Source organism: Cajanus cajan, chromosome 4 (assembly GCF_000230855.2).
Source record: "Cajanus cajan strain Asha chromosome 4, NIPB_CcT2T_4, whole genome shotgun sequence".
NCBI lineage: Eukaryota > Viridiplantae > Streptophyta > Magnoliopsida > Fabales > Fabaceae > Cajanus > Cajanus cajan.
The window spans coordinates 73,101,615-73,118,765 of record NC_138520.1 but is presented as its reverse complement, the minus strand read 5'-3'; the positions used below and the strand labels follow the sequence as shown (position 1 = coordinate 73,118,765).

The following is a 17,151-nucleotide window of genomic DNA, read 5'->3' as shown; positions in this document are numbered from 1 at the left end:
TTAGAATATATGCAATAATATTGTCATAAGTTAATTGTTCAATCGTTGAAAGCACAAGACTTTTAAAACTTATGTGTGTGATCTTAGTCTTCAATTGACAAGAGCTGAACTTTATTGCATTTCTTTATTTCAATTACATATTATAATATCCAAAGCCACACACACTAATAGTAGAGAAATAAAGGGAAAGAAAAAAAAAATACTTCTAGGTGCCCCATTTCTTAGACCACTTCCTAAAACTAACAGGCACAAACATCATGTTATTGATCATCATAGGTTAAACCATTTCCTTAAACCCTATATATAAACCTAATTAAGGTTTCTTCATCTTCAAAGTGTCAAGAAACCTATCCTTTGTAATATCATTGGTGGAGATGAAGTCCAGAAACTCCCTGAAGCAGAACTCTTTGTAGGACTTAGGGTTTTGTTCATCAACAAGTTCAAGTGCAGGACCCATCTTTCTATCCATCGCAAAGCTGTGAAGACTCACAATGGAAAACCTCTTCTCATCTCCATTAACCGTTGCACGGTGAATCACACTCTTGTATTGTCCATTGCTCATGACTTCCATTTGGTCACCCAACTGCACCACAAGTGCACCTTCAACAAAAGGGACAGGTACCCAGTTGTTGTTTTTATCCTTGATTTCTAGGCCTGAACGGGTTTGGAGCAACACTGTTATGGACCCGTAATCTGAGTGAGGGTGGATGCCTAAGGTGAGTGCAGGTTGTGGACATGCAGGGTAGCAGTTCACAGCAAGGGTTTGAGAGCCTCCACTGATTTCTTCATGTAAGTAAGTAGGGTTTAACCCCAGGCTTTCGAAAATTATTTCCAATAGTTGATTTTGTAGAACTTGCACAGCTTTTACATACTTTTCCATCTTCTCCCTGTCAACTCATGCATGTGTTGTGTATGTTTTAATTGTAGGAAAATGATAGAGACTATGGCTAATATTCCTAGGAGATAAAAATAAGAAGAATTTTTTTTAAAATTAAAATTAGTTTATACATACTTCTAATTTGTAGAACTTGTTTCTTTCATATTACTGTATAAGACTTTGGAAAATGATTTAGTACTATTGTTCCTGTATACAACTTTGGCGGCAGCAAAAATGCTTGAATTAAGATAAATCTATTTGGAAAATGATTTAATACTATTGTTCCTGGATAAAATTTTGGCACTTTGGCATTTTGAATATGAAAGAAAACTATAGCAGTTTGAATATGAAAGCATTATTTTTCAACAAATCACACCATTTAACTTTTACATTATCTCTTCACTTCTCCCTTTTATGGTAGAAAAGGAGGAGAGGTATGCTCTATAGAAATATCATTTTATCATAAAAGAAGGTTGAATTTCTCATGTTTTTAACCTTAGAGAGGGTTGTGAGAGAAATATATATATATACTTTTCCATTTTTTATGATAGTACCTGTAATTGGAGGGATTTGAAGGCCACATGTGAATCCAATCCGATATTGGATGAGAGTAGTGTTTGATGAAATCTCTCCAGCAGTAAACTTCATCCCTAGCTTGGTTAAGGCTTGTTCCATACCTCACAGGTTTGTGAACATCTTCAGAAAATAAACGCATCTTTTCCTCATTAGGGAGGTTGAAGAACTCTGATGCGACTTCTAGGGCTTCATCCATTACTATTTGATCAATCCCATGGTTGATTACCTACAAAAATTTAAGTATTATGTAAATTTAACGAGTATAATAAAATTCACCATAATTTTGATGCTGCACATGTGTAAATAGCAAGATCCAAATACAATTCCATTCGGAGAAAAAATGAAGAGTACTTATTGGAAAATAAAATATAATTGTCTCCCCTAAATTCTGCTCACTTCTAAGCAGGGTTTTGTCGTTACTTTTCAAAAACTATTTATCCACAAAATCCAGTCAACTCTTATGATTTAAATATATTTCTAAATGTATTTGTGCATATGCACGTACATGAGTATGATTGGTGTTCATGGACAAAGACACATGATTTGTAAATGCGCATGACATAGATACTCATATATCAAAACTCCTTTTTATAAATCTCACACCGTATCATCGCTTATATTTACACTTCTTTTTCACTTTTTTTTTGTTTTTTTTTTTTTTTTTTGTTTTATAGGTGTTTATATATCTAGTATATGTCCATGAATTATTTTCTTTTGCGAATCTGGCATGTGTTATACCAGAAACCATATAAAGAAAAATACTCGAATCATATATATTAATTGATTCAGATAATATTTTATTTAAAATATTTCTCTTGTTACTTTTCTAAACTACTTATTCATTATAAATATCAACTAAAATAATTAATTTTGCGTAAAAGGAATGGATATTAATTATTATTATAAATGTGATCGAAGATTAAAATCTAAAAGTTTTATGATTCTTTAAAGTGGTTTTTGATTTCTGATATTGGTTATTTAAGTGTAATTGTAGATTCACTCGTGTTAAAATCACATTCTTGCTAAATACATGTGCATAACTATGTACAAAAACAAAATTATATGCATAACTTAATTAGTTCCTATAAGTAATGATTAAATCAAGATTGCTAATATTATATTTTTAACATCTATACTTTTGTATTTTTAAAATTTATTAAAAATTATAAATGTGCATGCATATATGCACGTACTTTAGAAAAGTTGCATGATATATGCAAATTGAACATGTGTTATACCTGAAAGCAACCAATTTCCTTGCAGGCAATTCGAATTTGATTGATCGTTCTAGATATAAGAGATTGATCTCGCACAGTAGACAAATCTATAATGGGAAGAGTGGCGGAGTTGGGAACATCATCACGAGGGCTTGGGCGTTGTGATGGTGGAAGAACATAACGTTGAGGTATAGAAGACACTCCAAGCTGGTCAAGACTCATAGCACTAGTAAACGAAAAAACACTATCTCCCTTTCCCTCCATTGTGGCCAAATCTTATCATCAATCTTACCTTCAATGTTGTTGATTTGAGATGGTTGAGCTAATCACCCAGATCTATTTATAAGCATCCTAGATTCCTAGTGGATATGTTTATGTTACATGCACGATGTAGTCCTCTATCCACAGTTCATTAAGTTGTTCACTTACAATGTACATGCAAGAAAGTACAAAAGAGAGATTTTCGTTCAGAAACGAGTGTGGATTAAATGATGAAGTCAAACGACGAAGAAAAGAAGAGCAAATAAAGTGATGAAAGAATTGTTGAATTGATCCAACATTCTTACGCCGGTGGTGCTAGTGGGGATGGTTGTTTGCGACTTTTTTTAATTGCATAAATTAATGTTTCATATGCTATAAGAAGTACAAGTACATGTTAGTTGCCTGTGGCACAAACGCCATAGTATAGTGTTTTTGACTTTGTACAAAAATCAGCAGTTCAGCAGGTGCCACGTGGAGCGTCCTGCGTGTAGGTGTAATAATCTTTATGCGATGAGTGTGGGGGAGTGTTTGTGGTTTGTATTGAATCATAGAGATACATAAGATGAGTTCATTAAAATATGGAAGAATATTAATTTGGAGATGAATTTGAATCTTGTATTTGTCCTCGAAATTTTCCAAGAACCAGCTACACCGATCCTAGTTCAGAGTTTCTTCCCATTTGGCCCAAAAAAGAGGTCATGGACAACGTATCTGATGACTAATGACACAACTACGTTGGACTAAAATAATAATAGTTGTTGCGGCTGGTTTGAATTTTGCTTTTTTATTTCTTTGGTACATGAATAATAGAATATTGTTTTGAAGCATTATTATGGTATTTTTTAATTATTTTTTTTTACTTAATTTGTTCCATTATTCGCTTTTTCATGTATACAAGTTATAACTACATTTTTTTTTTCATTTTTAAATACATCTAGATGTAGCTTACTAATTTATTCATTCTAAAAAACTGTAAACAAATGTTTGTGGAGTTTCTAATATACACCAACTTTTTTTTAGAAGGACTATTGTAAGAAATTGAATTTTGAATTAAATTATTTGATTTACTGGAGATATGTAGATATATAATTTGTTAGCAAGGATTATGGTTATATATGTGCTAATCCTGTTACAAAGAATAAGGATTTTTGCAACAAATTTATTTGATTTCCTTAACCGGAGATAATTGTCTAATAAGCCACTGCAAAATTGGAGTGTCATTAGAAACGCCAATCTTGTTATTAGGTAGTGATGATGAGCTTTGGTGAGACAATTTACAAGTTGATCAGTGGTGCTAAGTGCTAAGATATTGAACTTGGAGCTTTCCTTGTTGTACCAGATCACAAACGAAGTGAATGTCAATGGAGATATGCTTTGGCGAGTATATTATTCTGGATTGTAAGATATGTAGCAGTTAGATTTATGGAAGGTGTTGAGGGACAGGGTACACCTAATTATCAAGTGTTGGCTAAAGTTTTTTATTCTGCCTTTGTTGAATAAGATAAAAGCTAAAGTAGATAAGATGAGTAAATGTGGATGTGTAATCATCTTTATTTCTTCCCTACTTTAAAGGACCATGATCTAATGGTCAAATACCATTATTGGATACTTAAGGTTTACATACACAGACATATTTTTATATTGGTATGATATTCTTCATTTTGGACTTATGACTTTACTTTTCATCATATATCAAAATGTCTTATAAATTTTTTGCCTTATTTTGAATTTCAAACTTGAATTTATTTTCAAATTGTGGAGGGGGAAATTTCTATATACAAGGTTCCGGTTATAGGAGTGGTGTGTGAAAAGAGTTAGTTCGTTTAATCAATTTTTTTGTTTAAGTTAGGTGATAATATTACAAATGGAAGATCTTTTTTCAAGTGTGTTATGCGTTTGTTTAAGGGTGGTCACAAAAATGGAAAATGGGCTTTTTGACTAAAGTGAGGTCCTTTTAAAAGTTTATTACACAATTGGGACTGTTTTGTAACTAATTACGCCTTTGAGGTCATTTATAACAGTGTCGCTATGACCCATAGCGACATTCATGACACGTGGTAAATTTTTTTTTGGTCTATGGTGGGCTGGAAAGAGCCACATCAGTGTCGCTATAGGCTGGGTCAACGCAGTTGATGGACAAAATGATGTAACCTATAGCGACACCCTCTAAGAAAAAAAAAGAAAAAACAAAAATAATAGAAATGTAAAATAAAAATAATAAACTGAGTTATTTATTATATATTTATAAAAATAAAATTAAGTTCTTTAAAAAAGTAATTTTAAAATAAATTTTACGTATTTTTTAAGAGAGGCGCTATGGGCCATAACGACACTGTGTCGCTATGGGCCATAGCACCTTGCATTTTTTATTTTTTATTTTTGCAAAATAATCACGTTTTATTTATAATTATTCATTTTTGTATTTTTAATTCAAAGTAAACAAACTAAATAATTAAAATAAAGTTATATTATATTATGTTAAATTTTAAAAAAAATTGTGGAAAAAATAAGTAAATAAATAAAAACGTAAAAATGGAAAAATAGGTGTCGCTATGGGCAGCGACACCATTTATTAATTATTTATTTGTTATATATTAACATTTAATTATAAAAACTTAATTTATATATTTTTAATATAATTTTTGTAGAAATAAACAAATTTAATTAAATTTAAATTATCAGTAATTTGTTTAATATAATTAAATATAATAAATTCAGTATTTATATATAATTTTTTAATATAATATAATTAAATATTAAAATAAACTGGGCCACAAAAACGTAATTAAAAAAATAGAAGAAAAAAAATAAAAACTGGTGTCGCTATGGGCAGCGACACCAGTTTTGTTTTTTTTTAATTTATAAATATTTACATTTTATTATAAATTTCTGAAATTAGTTTATTTGTATATTTGTTTAATATAAATATTATTTTATATATTTATGGTTCAGTTAATTTAATGTATTTTTATGTATTAAATAGTTAAAATAGTGGCCTTATAGCCCATAGCGACACAGTGTCACTATGGGCCATAGCGCCACTATTTTCTCTTTTTTTTTTATAGAATAATTATTAACTTATATTATATAAATTGATTATAATATATGTTTTATTAATTGTATTTTCACTGTTTCATATTGAATATATTTTCATGTTTTAATGATTTATTTGAATTAATTAGAATTTATATTAGAAAATTAATAAAAAATGATGTCGCTATGGGACATAGTGTCACTATGTCGCTATGGCTCATAGCGCCAATTACAGTATATATACCCCTTCCCGGCAGTCACGTTTTGTGCACATTTTCAGTCATCATTTGAAATCTTATAAACCCCTCCTACCAGTTACGTTTTGTTCTAATTGAAATTGGTAAGTAAAATTTTATTGTTCTTAAAATATAAATTGTAGCTTTTTGTACTATTTTTTTTTTTGCAGATATTATGGATCAAATCATTGCTTATATTTATACTGGAAAAATGTATGAAGGTCCTGAAGGTGTAACAATTGATGGACCAAGAAAAGGAATGTATATTAAACGAGGTATAACTTTGGATATATTAAAGAGAAGGATTCACAACAAATTTGGTCTTAAGTCAAATCAAGTGATATTATCTATAAGTTACAGAATTTTAGTTTCACAAGGTGATAACAACATATATGCTTTATTGGAATTGAGTGACGATGATGATGTACAATGCATGATAAAAGCATTTCAGAGCCAGAATGTGATGCCAATAATAGAATTATATGCTGAAATAAGTATGCAAGAATCTTCAACTTTTTCATTAGAAAATTTGTCAATTGAACGATCACCTTTGATTACAAGAGACGAAGATGAAGATGACGAAGCAGATGAAAACTATCATGTTTCATTATCATATGAAAGCATTGATGAATCCAATGAAGATGAAATTGATGATTGTGAACCATCTGATGATGAGGTGCAGTCGGATGTTATTGTTAATAGTCCAATGGTTAACCAATTTCAATATATCCATCTACTGAAGGTAACATCTGAAAATTAAATTTGTCAATAATTTGTTATTTGTTTAAAATAAATTGTTGAAATTGATTGTATTGAAATTACTAAATTCATTATTATTAAAATAGGTGGAAGTCAATTTTGGGGTAATTTACCCCACTACACTAACATCAATTGGAATCATCCCGATGAAGAAGATATCCCAAGGATGGATCTGCGTAATACTTGGTCAATTGGCCAAGATTTATATGTGGGGTTGGAGTTTGAGAATAAAGATGCGGTTAAAATGCAGTAAAGTAAAATGCAATGAGAATGCATCAAAGTTTTTATGTGGTTGAGTCGAAAAAGACTAAGTGGGTTGTTAGTTGTCCAAATGCACATGATGGATGTGAATTGTACATGAGAGCCATTGAGTCAAAGAAATCTGATAAGTGGAAAGTGACTCAGTGGGGTGGACGTCATACGTGTTTGAACATGTCTTTGTCCCAAGATCATGATAAGTTAGATTCTGAGTTAATTGCAACATTTATACAAGGTAAGTTCTGCAAAGTTTATAGTTTATATTAATAATAATTTATCTTAGTGATTACTAATATTTAATATGTAGGAATGGTTAACCAAGATCCATCAATCAAGATTAGCCTTATCTAAGAGAGAATAACATCTCAAACTGGGTTCAAAATATCTTATAGAAAGGCTTGGATGGCGAAACAAAAAGCAATTGTTAACATTTTTAGAGATTGGGAAGAATCATATGCTTATTTACCTCGATGGCTCTAATACATGAAAGAAATTGCTCCAGGGTCATTTTATGATCTGTGTCATGATGAGTTTTTTGTTGGTATTCAAGCCGTGTTGTGATGCCTTTAATTTTTGTAAACTGTTGATACAAGTTGATGGCACTCATCTATATGGCAAGTATCGAGGTACATTGCTCATTGCTACAACACAAGATGGTAATAACAACGTTCTTCCTCTTGCATTTGTTGTGGTTGAAGGAGAAACATTACTTGCGTGGTCGTGATTCTTGTTTCATTTGCGGTTACATGTTACAAACAAAGAAGGGATATGTTTAATATCTAATCGATATCGTAGCATTAAATCAGCCATTGACAATGAGGCAATTGGTTGGAGACCGCCAAATGCATATCACAAGTACTGCATTAGGCACATTGCAAGTAATTTTAATACTCGATTCAAGGATGTGAAACTTAAACAAAAGAAGTCCACCTAAAAACGCCAACCACCTTAATGAGACATAGCTTGAAGATCTATCAGGAAAAAGAAGTCCACCTATAAAATGTAGTATCCAAGCTCTAGCATATAAGGAAGCAACTGATGTTGCTCATTTATGTCAGCTACAATCTCATTAAAGTTTGTTGCCAACCAAGATAACTTAACTCGATGTCCTTTAATTTCTGATTGAGGTGGAACAACACCTAAAAAATCATGAGCTGCATAAAATAACACAAATTATTTACCGATTATTAATATTATAAAAGACAATTAGTATAACAAAAAAAAACTTAAAGTATAGTTATTTTAGTACCTAATTCCAATATATGAGCACTGCCTCGACTTAACAGTGCTTCATCGTCAACTGGAAGACCAGCAAGCATACCAACATCTTGAAGAGTAATTGTGCATTCTCCAAATGGCATGTGAAATGTATGTGTCTCTAGTCTCCATCGTTCTACCAAAGCAGTTAACAAACCAGGACTAACTTTGATATAACTCAAACGAGCAATCCATCCAAATCCTGCCTGATCTAATAACGGAACTATTTGATATGGAACTTCGTCAATTCCATTACGCGTTGGAGCAGCACGTCGTGCTATTAATCTCCTATCATCTTCTCTATTCCAAACATGTTGTGAAACTTGTAAATTTTGCAATGTCAATAAATCATCCTCAATGGGTCCACATGTCACACGCATAGTTGTAGAAGATGATGCCATCTATAACAAAATATAACAACACATTATTTCATACATTATAAAAAATAAACCTAAACTAAATTATACAGAATGAAATTAATAAATAAATAATTTAAATTTATTTATATATTAAACTAATAAATTAAAATGATATACCCTATAACAACTTTACAAACATTACAGGAAAAAATATAAATGTAACTAATTACATTACACAGAAATAAATTAAATCAAATTTAAATTTAAATAAAATCCATTTTTAAATAAATTTTCAAAATATAATTAATTGTTAAATTAATTTATAACGACTTTAAAATCATTATACAAAATATTTTCAAAATATAATTAATTGTTAAATTAAATATAACTAAATTATACAAAATCAAATTAATAATTAAACAATTTAAATAATTATATATATAAAATAAATAAATTAAAATGATATAGCCTGTAACAATTTTAGAATCATTACACGAAAAAAATATAAATATAACTAAATAAATTACACATAATTAAATTAAATAAATTTTAATTTTAAATAAAATCCTTTTTTAAATAAATTTTAAAAATTTAATTATTTATTAAATTATTTTCTAACGACTTTAAAATCATTACAGAAAATTATAAACATTATATAAATATAACTAAATTATACAAAAAAAATTGAATTAAAAATTAAACAATTTAAATAAATTTTTATATTAAATAAATAAATTAAAATTATATACTCTATAACTATTTTCGAATTATTACACGAACAAAATATAAATATAACTAAATAAGTTACACAAAATTAAAATAAACAAATTTAACATTTAAATATATTTTTTTTTTCAAATAAATTATTTATAATGGTATAGGCTACAGCAACTTCAAAATCATTACAGAAAAAAAATATACTTAAATAATTACAAAGAATCAAATTATAAAATATAAATTTTAAATAAAAGTTGTTGGTACATAATTTATTTAAAATGATATAGTCCATAGCGACTTTATAATAATTACAAAAAAAAATAATTACACAGAATCAAATTATAAAATATAAAATTTAAATAAAATCTGTTGGTACATAATTTATTTAAAATGATATAGTCCATAACGACTTTATAATAATTACAGAAAAAAATAATTACACACAATCAAATTATAAAATGTCTAATTTAAATAAAATCAGATTTTACATATTTTACTTAAAATGATATAGCCAATAGCGACTTTATAATAATTACAGAAAAAAAATTATATCAATATAACTAATTAAATTACAGAAACTAGAAAAATAAATATAACAATTTAAACTACTGAAACTAAAAAAATTAAAAATACCTCAAACAGAAAAACCTCCGCAAATATCCTTAAAAAAAACAGAAATAACCTGAAATAATAATTAAAATAAATTAACGTTACAATCAATTTAAAAATAAACAAATAAATTAAAATTAAATTTAACAGAAAAAAAAATTTTTGAAACCTGGGACTGCTTGATTCTCGGAAGTGGCTGAGTGAAAAAGGAGAGGTGAAAGAGTGGGGAGTGGGGACCAGAGGTGATTTTCGGTTTATATAGAGGTTAATTTTTTTTTGTTTTTACTGTTAAGCGCCACGTGTCAAGCTACCATTAAGTAAATCCGCGATAATTTGACACGTGGCTAGCGTTAATAAATTCTTTCAACCACCACCAGTGTCGCTATGGGCTATAGCGACGCTGTGTCGCTATAGGCCATAGCGCCACTATGTTTTTCATTTTTTTTAAATATTAACTAAATTATTTTTAAAAATATTTTCTTTTATATTACCAATTAAATATTAATTTCTATTTATAAACTTATTTTTTATGTAATTTGGTTACTTTATATATATTTTTTTCCTCTAAATATTTATATTACGAATTAAATATGTATTTAATTATTTATCAAAGTGGCGCTATGCCCTATAGCGCTACTTTGTTTTTCTATTTTTTTTTACATATTAACTAAATTATTTTTAAACATATTTTCTTTCATATTACCAATTAAATATTAATTTCTATTTATAAACTTATTTTTTATGTAATTTGTTTACTTTATATATTTTTTTTCCTTTAAATATTTATATTACGAATTAAATATGTATTTAAATATTTATAACACTGGCACTATGGCCTATAGCAATGTCGCTATAGGCCATAGCGCCACCATTTTTTACGTTTTTTTTGTTTTTATTTACTTAATTTCTTTTTTCCAGATTTTAATTTATTTTATTAAGTTCTGATAATTTATATTTATATATTTATGTTTTTTGTATTTTATTTCTATTTTTAATATTTTTTTTTGGTTTTTATGTTTTTTATTTTTCTAACCGGTGGTGCTATGGCCTATAGCGACGTAGTGTCGCTATAGGCCACAGCGCCACTTTAACAATTTCGTATTTTTTAAAAATGTTTACTTATTTTTTTTAAAATTTATTATTTTATATTGAAAATGGGGTGGTGTAGGCTATAGCGGCTTTATTGGAGCCGTTTTGTGTCACTATAGACTGTAGCGACATTAGTAATATGACTTTCATGACTTACCTGGAGTAAAAAAAATGCCACGTATCACTGGTGTCTCTATGGCCCATAGCGACACCGTTGTAAACAGTCTCAAAGGCGTAAGTACTTTCAAAACAGCCTCATTTACGTAATAAAGTTTTAAAACAACCCCACTTTAGTTAAAAAGCTTGGAAAATGGGCTCAACCCCCGTCTCACAAGTTGGATTGCATAAAGAGGTAAAACACCGATCCTTTTTTGAGTGTGTTGTGTGAAAGTTCTTTGCTTGAGAGTTTAAGTTGAGTTGCATCATGTCTAACATTAAAGATAAAAAGGGATCAAAACATATGGTAATTGTGTTTGATTAAGTTGGTGAATATATGAAGAGCTCAGCAAAAATGGAAATTCAGTTGCCTTGCAAAAGTTTTATGCTGACACTAACTCTAAATCCTGACCTATAAGATGTTGATAAAAATAATAAGAACCACAACATCTAGAACATATAATAAAAGAAATTATTTTAGATAATATATTTATAAATTCAATTACTTACTTCACTTAGTAACTACTCTTTTTCTTTTTCATATATTCTATCTTTAATTTCTATCCATCTTTTCATTTTTCTATTTTACATTCGATATAAACAACAAAATAAATAAATAAATAAAGAATTAGGTATGAATATAATAAAAGAGCGCGAGATAAAAGATTAAAAAAAAGTTTTTAAAATCTATAAATTGTTGATAAAAAAGCAAGTTTAGAGTTATTTCCATGTAATTATATTTAAATTATTTTTAATTTATATTTTATCATGACAAAGACTTATTTAAAAAAATAATAATTGTATATTCGGTCCTTCTATTTTGTTAATCCACAATTTTAATTTTTTTTTAATTTTAAAATAGATATATTTAATCTTTTTATTTGTAATAATAAAAATTTTGATTATACAATCAATTTGATGTTATTTAATAGATCAATTTTAACATTTAGTGACATGTCACCTCTTAAGTGACGTATATTTAACGATGTAACATGTAAAGTTAAAAATTTAAAAATAACAAAAAATATTTACTTGTATATATTATAACAAATAATTAATATTTATTTTATTAAAAAAAATCTTATTTAATTTTATTTTTCATGTCCTTAAAAGTCACATTAATTAACTATGAATAAACATTAAAATTTAACAATTAATAAATATCAATTTAACAGTCAAAATTTTATATTTTTAAAGTTAAAATAATTAATATCTATTTTAAAATAAAGGGACAAAAGTATAATTTAACTAAATAAAAAAATCATTTTTACTAGCAAATGTTATTTTACATTAATTATTAAATTAATCATTTGACACAAAAACACATAAGTGCCAGCACTATATTATTTTATAAGAAATTCAAAAGGATATATTTGCATATATAATATGTATATTAATTAATAATAAATAATTTATATATAAATCTCGTTACAATACAAAACAAACAATCTTGCAACATAATCTAAAGGATAAATGGTTTATGAACAAGAAAATAAAAAATATTTAAGTGCTTTAGTGCTTTAGAGGAGTTGTCCAAGTTTAATCACAGGCAACTGTTTTGCTATGGGTGATTTCTCCATCATTAGGTTTTTCGCCACTTGATTCATGGTTGGGCGAGAACATGGATTTTCTCTCAAGCAAGAAAATGCCATGCTTGCAACCAAAATGATATCTCCAAAAATTGATCTTAGAGGTTGAGGTGGTCTTTGGTCTAACACATCAATTAGTAGCAAATTATATGCTACTGTTGATGAAGATGAATACAACAATGAAGAAATAAGATCTCCTGGATGCTTTCCCATCATGATTTCTAGAGAAAGCACACCAAAACTGAATACATCACATTTCTCGGTCACTTCCATAGTCTGGGCAAGCTCTACAATAAATTCAAATTTGAAGTTACACCTAAACTATAGGTTTTTGTATAAGATACAAGTTCAATAACTTATATGTTCTAAATGGATTTTGTATTGTCACATATATATATTTTTACTTCAATTTTTTCACACAAATTCTTACTTAGGGATTAGTCTAATTCCTCTACAAGTAAACAGTGTTTAAACGAAAATTGAATATAAAAGTGGTGTAAAGTAATCGCAAAAATGTGATAATTTTTGTCTATATTTCTAAGAATGTAGGAATGATGAAAAGGGTCCCAACCTGGAGCTGCATACCCAAAGGTGCCTGCAAATGAGGTCCAAGTGTGTGAACCAGGCTTTAGAATCTTAGCTGTCCCAAAATCAGAAACATAAGCTTCATATTGTAAATCCAAAAGAACATTCTTGCTTGATATGTCACGATGAATTATTGGAGGCGAACAACCATGATGCATATAGGATAAAGCATTGGCCACACCTTTAATAGCATTCACCCTCATTTCCCAATCAAATGCAGTTGCTTTTGTGTCATTGCTCAGTATTTGATCCAAGTTACCCCCTTCCAAGAACTTATAAATCAAAAATGAAACCTGTGGATGTGAGCAAAATCCATAGAGCTTAATAATGTTACGGTGCTTGATTTCAGTCAAAGCTCGAATTTCATTTTCAAAAGCTTTAAAATTGGGTTTCTCTCCATCTGTTTCCAAATGAAGTTTCTTCACTGCATAAACCTGACCTAAAGGAAACTCAGCCCTGTAAACATATCCTTGCCTTCCGACTCCAATGAGATTTTTGTCATCGAAGTTATTGGTAGCTTGAATGATTTTTTCGAACATAATTTTTCCATCATGACCCCATATGGAAAACACTTCTCCAGCCTCTTCTTTTTCTTTAGCATGGGTTTCTTTCTTCTTTGCTTTTCGACAAAGAATATACATTGAAACAGCCACCCCACACAAAAATAGCATAAGAGCACCCAAGATAAGAAATAATATCAGTAGATTAACCTTGTGCCTTTTTTGAATATGGTTGGTTGCGCAAATCATCAAGCCAGTAACATTGCCACATAAGCCTTTGTTATTTTTCAACGATTCAATGGAAGCCTTCAGAAAGGCTTGATTATTTGGAAGTGGCCCTTCTAACTCGTTGTATGATATGTTCACCGAAATCAAACTTGACGTGTGATCAAAACTGGAAGGAATACTTCCAGAAAGATTATTGTGAGAGAGATCTAACCATTGCAATAGCTTCAACTCTCCGAGCACTCCTGGTATTGTTCCATTCAACAAATTCCCACTAAGATCAAGTGTTTGAAGTGATTGTAATTGGCTAAACTCAAGGGGAATCCTTCCATTTATTTTATTATTGCTCAAATTCAATTTTATTAAATTGGGCAACGTTATAGCTTGTTTTGGTATTGTGCCACTCAACTTGTTTTTCCCAAGATCCAAGATTTGAAGATTCTGCAACAATCCTATTTCAGTGGGAATGTTTCCTGAAAGATGATTGTTGTTGATCTTCAATTCAACTAATGATTTTAGCTTACTTAGCTCTTTTGGTAGCTTTCCAGTCAAGTGATTCAGAGAAAGGTGTAACCTGCCTAACTTAGTTGCCTCAGAAAGCTCAATTGGTATACCACCAGAGAGATTATTGTTGGATATCATCAAGCTACCAAGATTGGGGCACTTCCCCCAGTTTGGTGAAATTTGGCCATAAAACTTATTGTCACTCAAATCAATGTATTCCAAATTTGGATAGACACCAAAGTCTTGTGCTATATCTCCTTCCAATTGGTTTCCTTCCAGCCTGAGTCTAGCAATACTAGAGCAATTTTTTAAGCTACTTGGCACTTGTCCCGTGAAACGATTGTGTTGAACATTAAAGTACCTTAGGTTCCCAGCAGAGCAAATTTGAGGTGGTAAATGGCCTGTGAAATCATTCTCAGACAGTAACAGGGAATACCATTCGGTATTGTTATACAAGACTTGTGGAATGCTTCCATAAAATTTGTTGGTAGACAATTCTAAAATGGTGAGGCTTTTCAAATTTCCTATTGTTGCGGGAATTGTTCCAGAGAGATTGTTTTTTTGGAAACTAAGTGCCTGCAAATTGACCAAATTTCCTATAGAAGGAGGAATTGACCCTGAAAGTTTGTTAAAGCCTAAATACAAATAGGTGAGATTTGTCAAGTTTCCAATGGTGTAAGGAATGAATCCCGAAAGTTGGTTGTCACGAAGTAAAAGTACTTCTAAACTAACCAAGTTTTGTATGGAAGTGGAGATTGATCCAGAAAGCCTATTGATATTAAGGTATAACAAGTTCAAGCTTGACAGATTCCATAAGGAGTTTGGGATTGGTCCAGACAGGGAGTTTTCGGAAAGGGAAAGAATGTTTAAACTACTCAAGTTACCTATCGTTTTAGGGATAGTACCAGAGAGAGAATTTCTTGACAGATCAATATATCGGAGGCTTGTCAACATTCCAATTTCTTTAGGAATGGAACCGAAAAGCTTACTATCAGCAAGAACTAGATGCTTCAACTTGTTCAACTTTCCAATATCTGGAGGAATGTGACAAGAAAAACTGTTGCTACCTAAATCTAGATATAACAGGTTGGACAAGTTTGCTATGGAATTAGGAATCGCTCCACTTAGATAACATATGGAAAGATCTAGGCTACGTAAACTCCTTAATGTCCACATTTCTTGAGGGATGGAACCATTAAATGAATTTACAGAGAAGTTGAAAGTGTGAACTTTGAATATGTAACCAATTTGTGGGGGAATGGTTCCATAAAAGGAGTTGTTGTTGATATCTAGGGTGAGGAGGTTGGGGAATGAGGAGAAGTTGAGAGTGTGGAGTGTACCTTTGAGTCCATAATTTGCAAGATTTATGGTGGAGACAGAGTTGGATTTGTCACACTGAATTCCTTCCCATTTGCAAGGACTATTACCGCTCCATGTTGACAAAAGATCATTGGTGGGCATGTAAAGGCTGTCTTTCCACTTCAACAGTGCCTCTGCTTCACTGTTCACAGCTACAGTAACTGTGCTGGCAGCAGAAACCATTCTAGGAAAAAAAGCCACTTGGGGTGAAGAATATGCTAGAAAGACCAAGAGAAAGGAGAAAAGTAACCGCCAGAATGCTAGAATTTTGATGGATACCATGGTTCCAGAATAAAAGGATCAACAATACTATCAGATTTTAGTATATGGATTCTTGAGTTGGGTTAAGCTTATGAAGGAAATTATGAGTGATTAACATGTACTTCACCAACTAAACTCATTTTTCACGTTTTAAATTTCAACGAACATGACATTATTGTTTCATTTGAATGGTAAAATAGAAATTAACAAAAAAACGGACCATAAAGAAATACCCAATAAAGATAGAATTCTAGAGATACACATAATATAAAAAAAATTCATTTTTCTTTTATTAAATGAAATATTCAAAAAAAAATTCCAAAACGATGGCAAGACTTAGTTGAAAATTTTTATTTATTTCAAAATTTCGAGATATATATTTAATTTCTGGTGAATCTTTCTATCTTGCCTATATATTGCTATATTCTCTTTAATATTATGAGCTTGTTCATAAACTCAGATCCTCTGCAATTGTCATGCCCTCTACTTGGCCGTTGGATTACTCCAACAATTATCTGGGTAAATTTCGTTAGTCGCTGGATTAACTTAACGGTTCAGATCTGGCTACAGACAGCACGACCGGTTTGAAAGATCCGACTTGTGGATTTTTATTTTTTTTAGGTATGAAGTTTCAGTTAGGTATAATCCGACCTGTGGATTAGTAGTTATAAAAAATACTTATTTTCATATGAAAATAGGCTGTTATGATAATGTAAAATATTTT

At 29.9% G+C, this 17,151-nt stretch overlaps 2 protein-coding genes across 3 annotated transcripts; both read right to left on the bottom strand.

The window, feature by feature from the left end:
- Nucleotides 1-313: 313 nt before the first annotated feature.
- LOC109807643 (flavanone 3-dioxygenase 3) lies at nt 314-2,934 on the bottom strand. The gene is made up of 3 exons (XM_020370212.3): nt 2,692-2,934; nt 1,432-1,679; nt 314-887 (listed from the first exon to the last, which is right to left on the bottom strand). The coding sequence occupies exons 1-3, from the start codon at nt 2,932-2,934 to the stop codon at nt 314-316; spliced, it is 1,065 nt and encodes a 354-aa protein (XP_020225801.1).
- A 4,665-nt stretch (nt 2,935-7,599) lies between these two features.
- On the bottom strand, nt 7,600-16,539 carry LOC114916499 (uncharacterized). 2 transcript variants are annotated; one of them, XR_003804934.2, is made up of 4 exons: nt 13,565-16,539; nt 10,184-10,232; nt 8,467-8,875; nt 7,600-8,371 (listed from the first exon to the last, which is right to left on the bottom strand). XR_003804934.2 is itself a non-coding variant. In XM_020370088.3 (2 exons), exons 1-2 carry the CDS (start codon nt 16,446-16,448, stop codon nt 12,925-12,927), a joined length of 3,240 nt encoding a protein of 1,079 aa, XP_020225677.2. In that variant the 5' UTR covers nt 16,449-16,537; the 3' UTR covers nt 12,802-12,924. The 2 variants fall into 2 exon arrangements, 1 of the variants encoding a protein (XP_020225677.2); XM_020370088.3 differs by lacking the exons at nt 7,600-8,371; nt 8,467-8,875; nt 10,184-10,232 and adding an exon at nt 12,802-13,280 and having other exon boundaries at nt 13,565-16,537.
- Between the last annotated feature and the right edge of the window lie 612 nt (nt 16,540-17,151).

Excerpts from the sequence above, each read along its gene's own strand:
- LOC109807643 (XM_020370212.3), bottom strand. The coding sequence starts at position 2,934 with ATGGAGGGAAAGGGAGATAGTGTTTTTTCGTTTACTAGTGCTATGAGT. Across the intron at positions 1,680-2,691 it reads AGGAAATTGGTTGCTTTCAG|GTAATCAACCATGGGATTGA; the intron begins GTATAACACATG and ends AAATTTTTGTAG. Across the intron at positions 888-1,431 it reads TCAAATCCCTCCAATTACAG|GGAGAAGATGGAAAAGTATG; the intron begins GTACTATCATAA and ends ATGAGTTGACAG.
- LOC114916499 (XM_020370088.3), bottom strand. The coding sequence starts at position 16,448 with ATGGTATCCATCAAAATTCTAGCATTCTGGCGGTTACTTTTCTCCTTT. Across the intron at positions 13,281-13,564 it reads CTTTGGGTATGCAGCTCCAG|AGCTTGCCCAGACTATGGAA; the intron begins GTTGGGACCCTT and ends AATTTATTGTAG.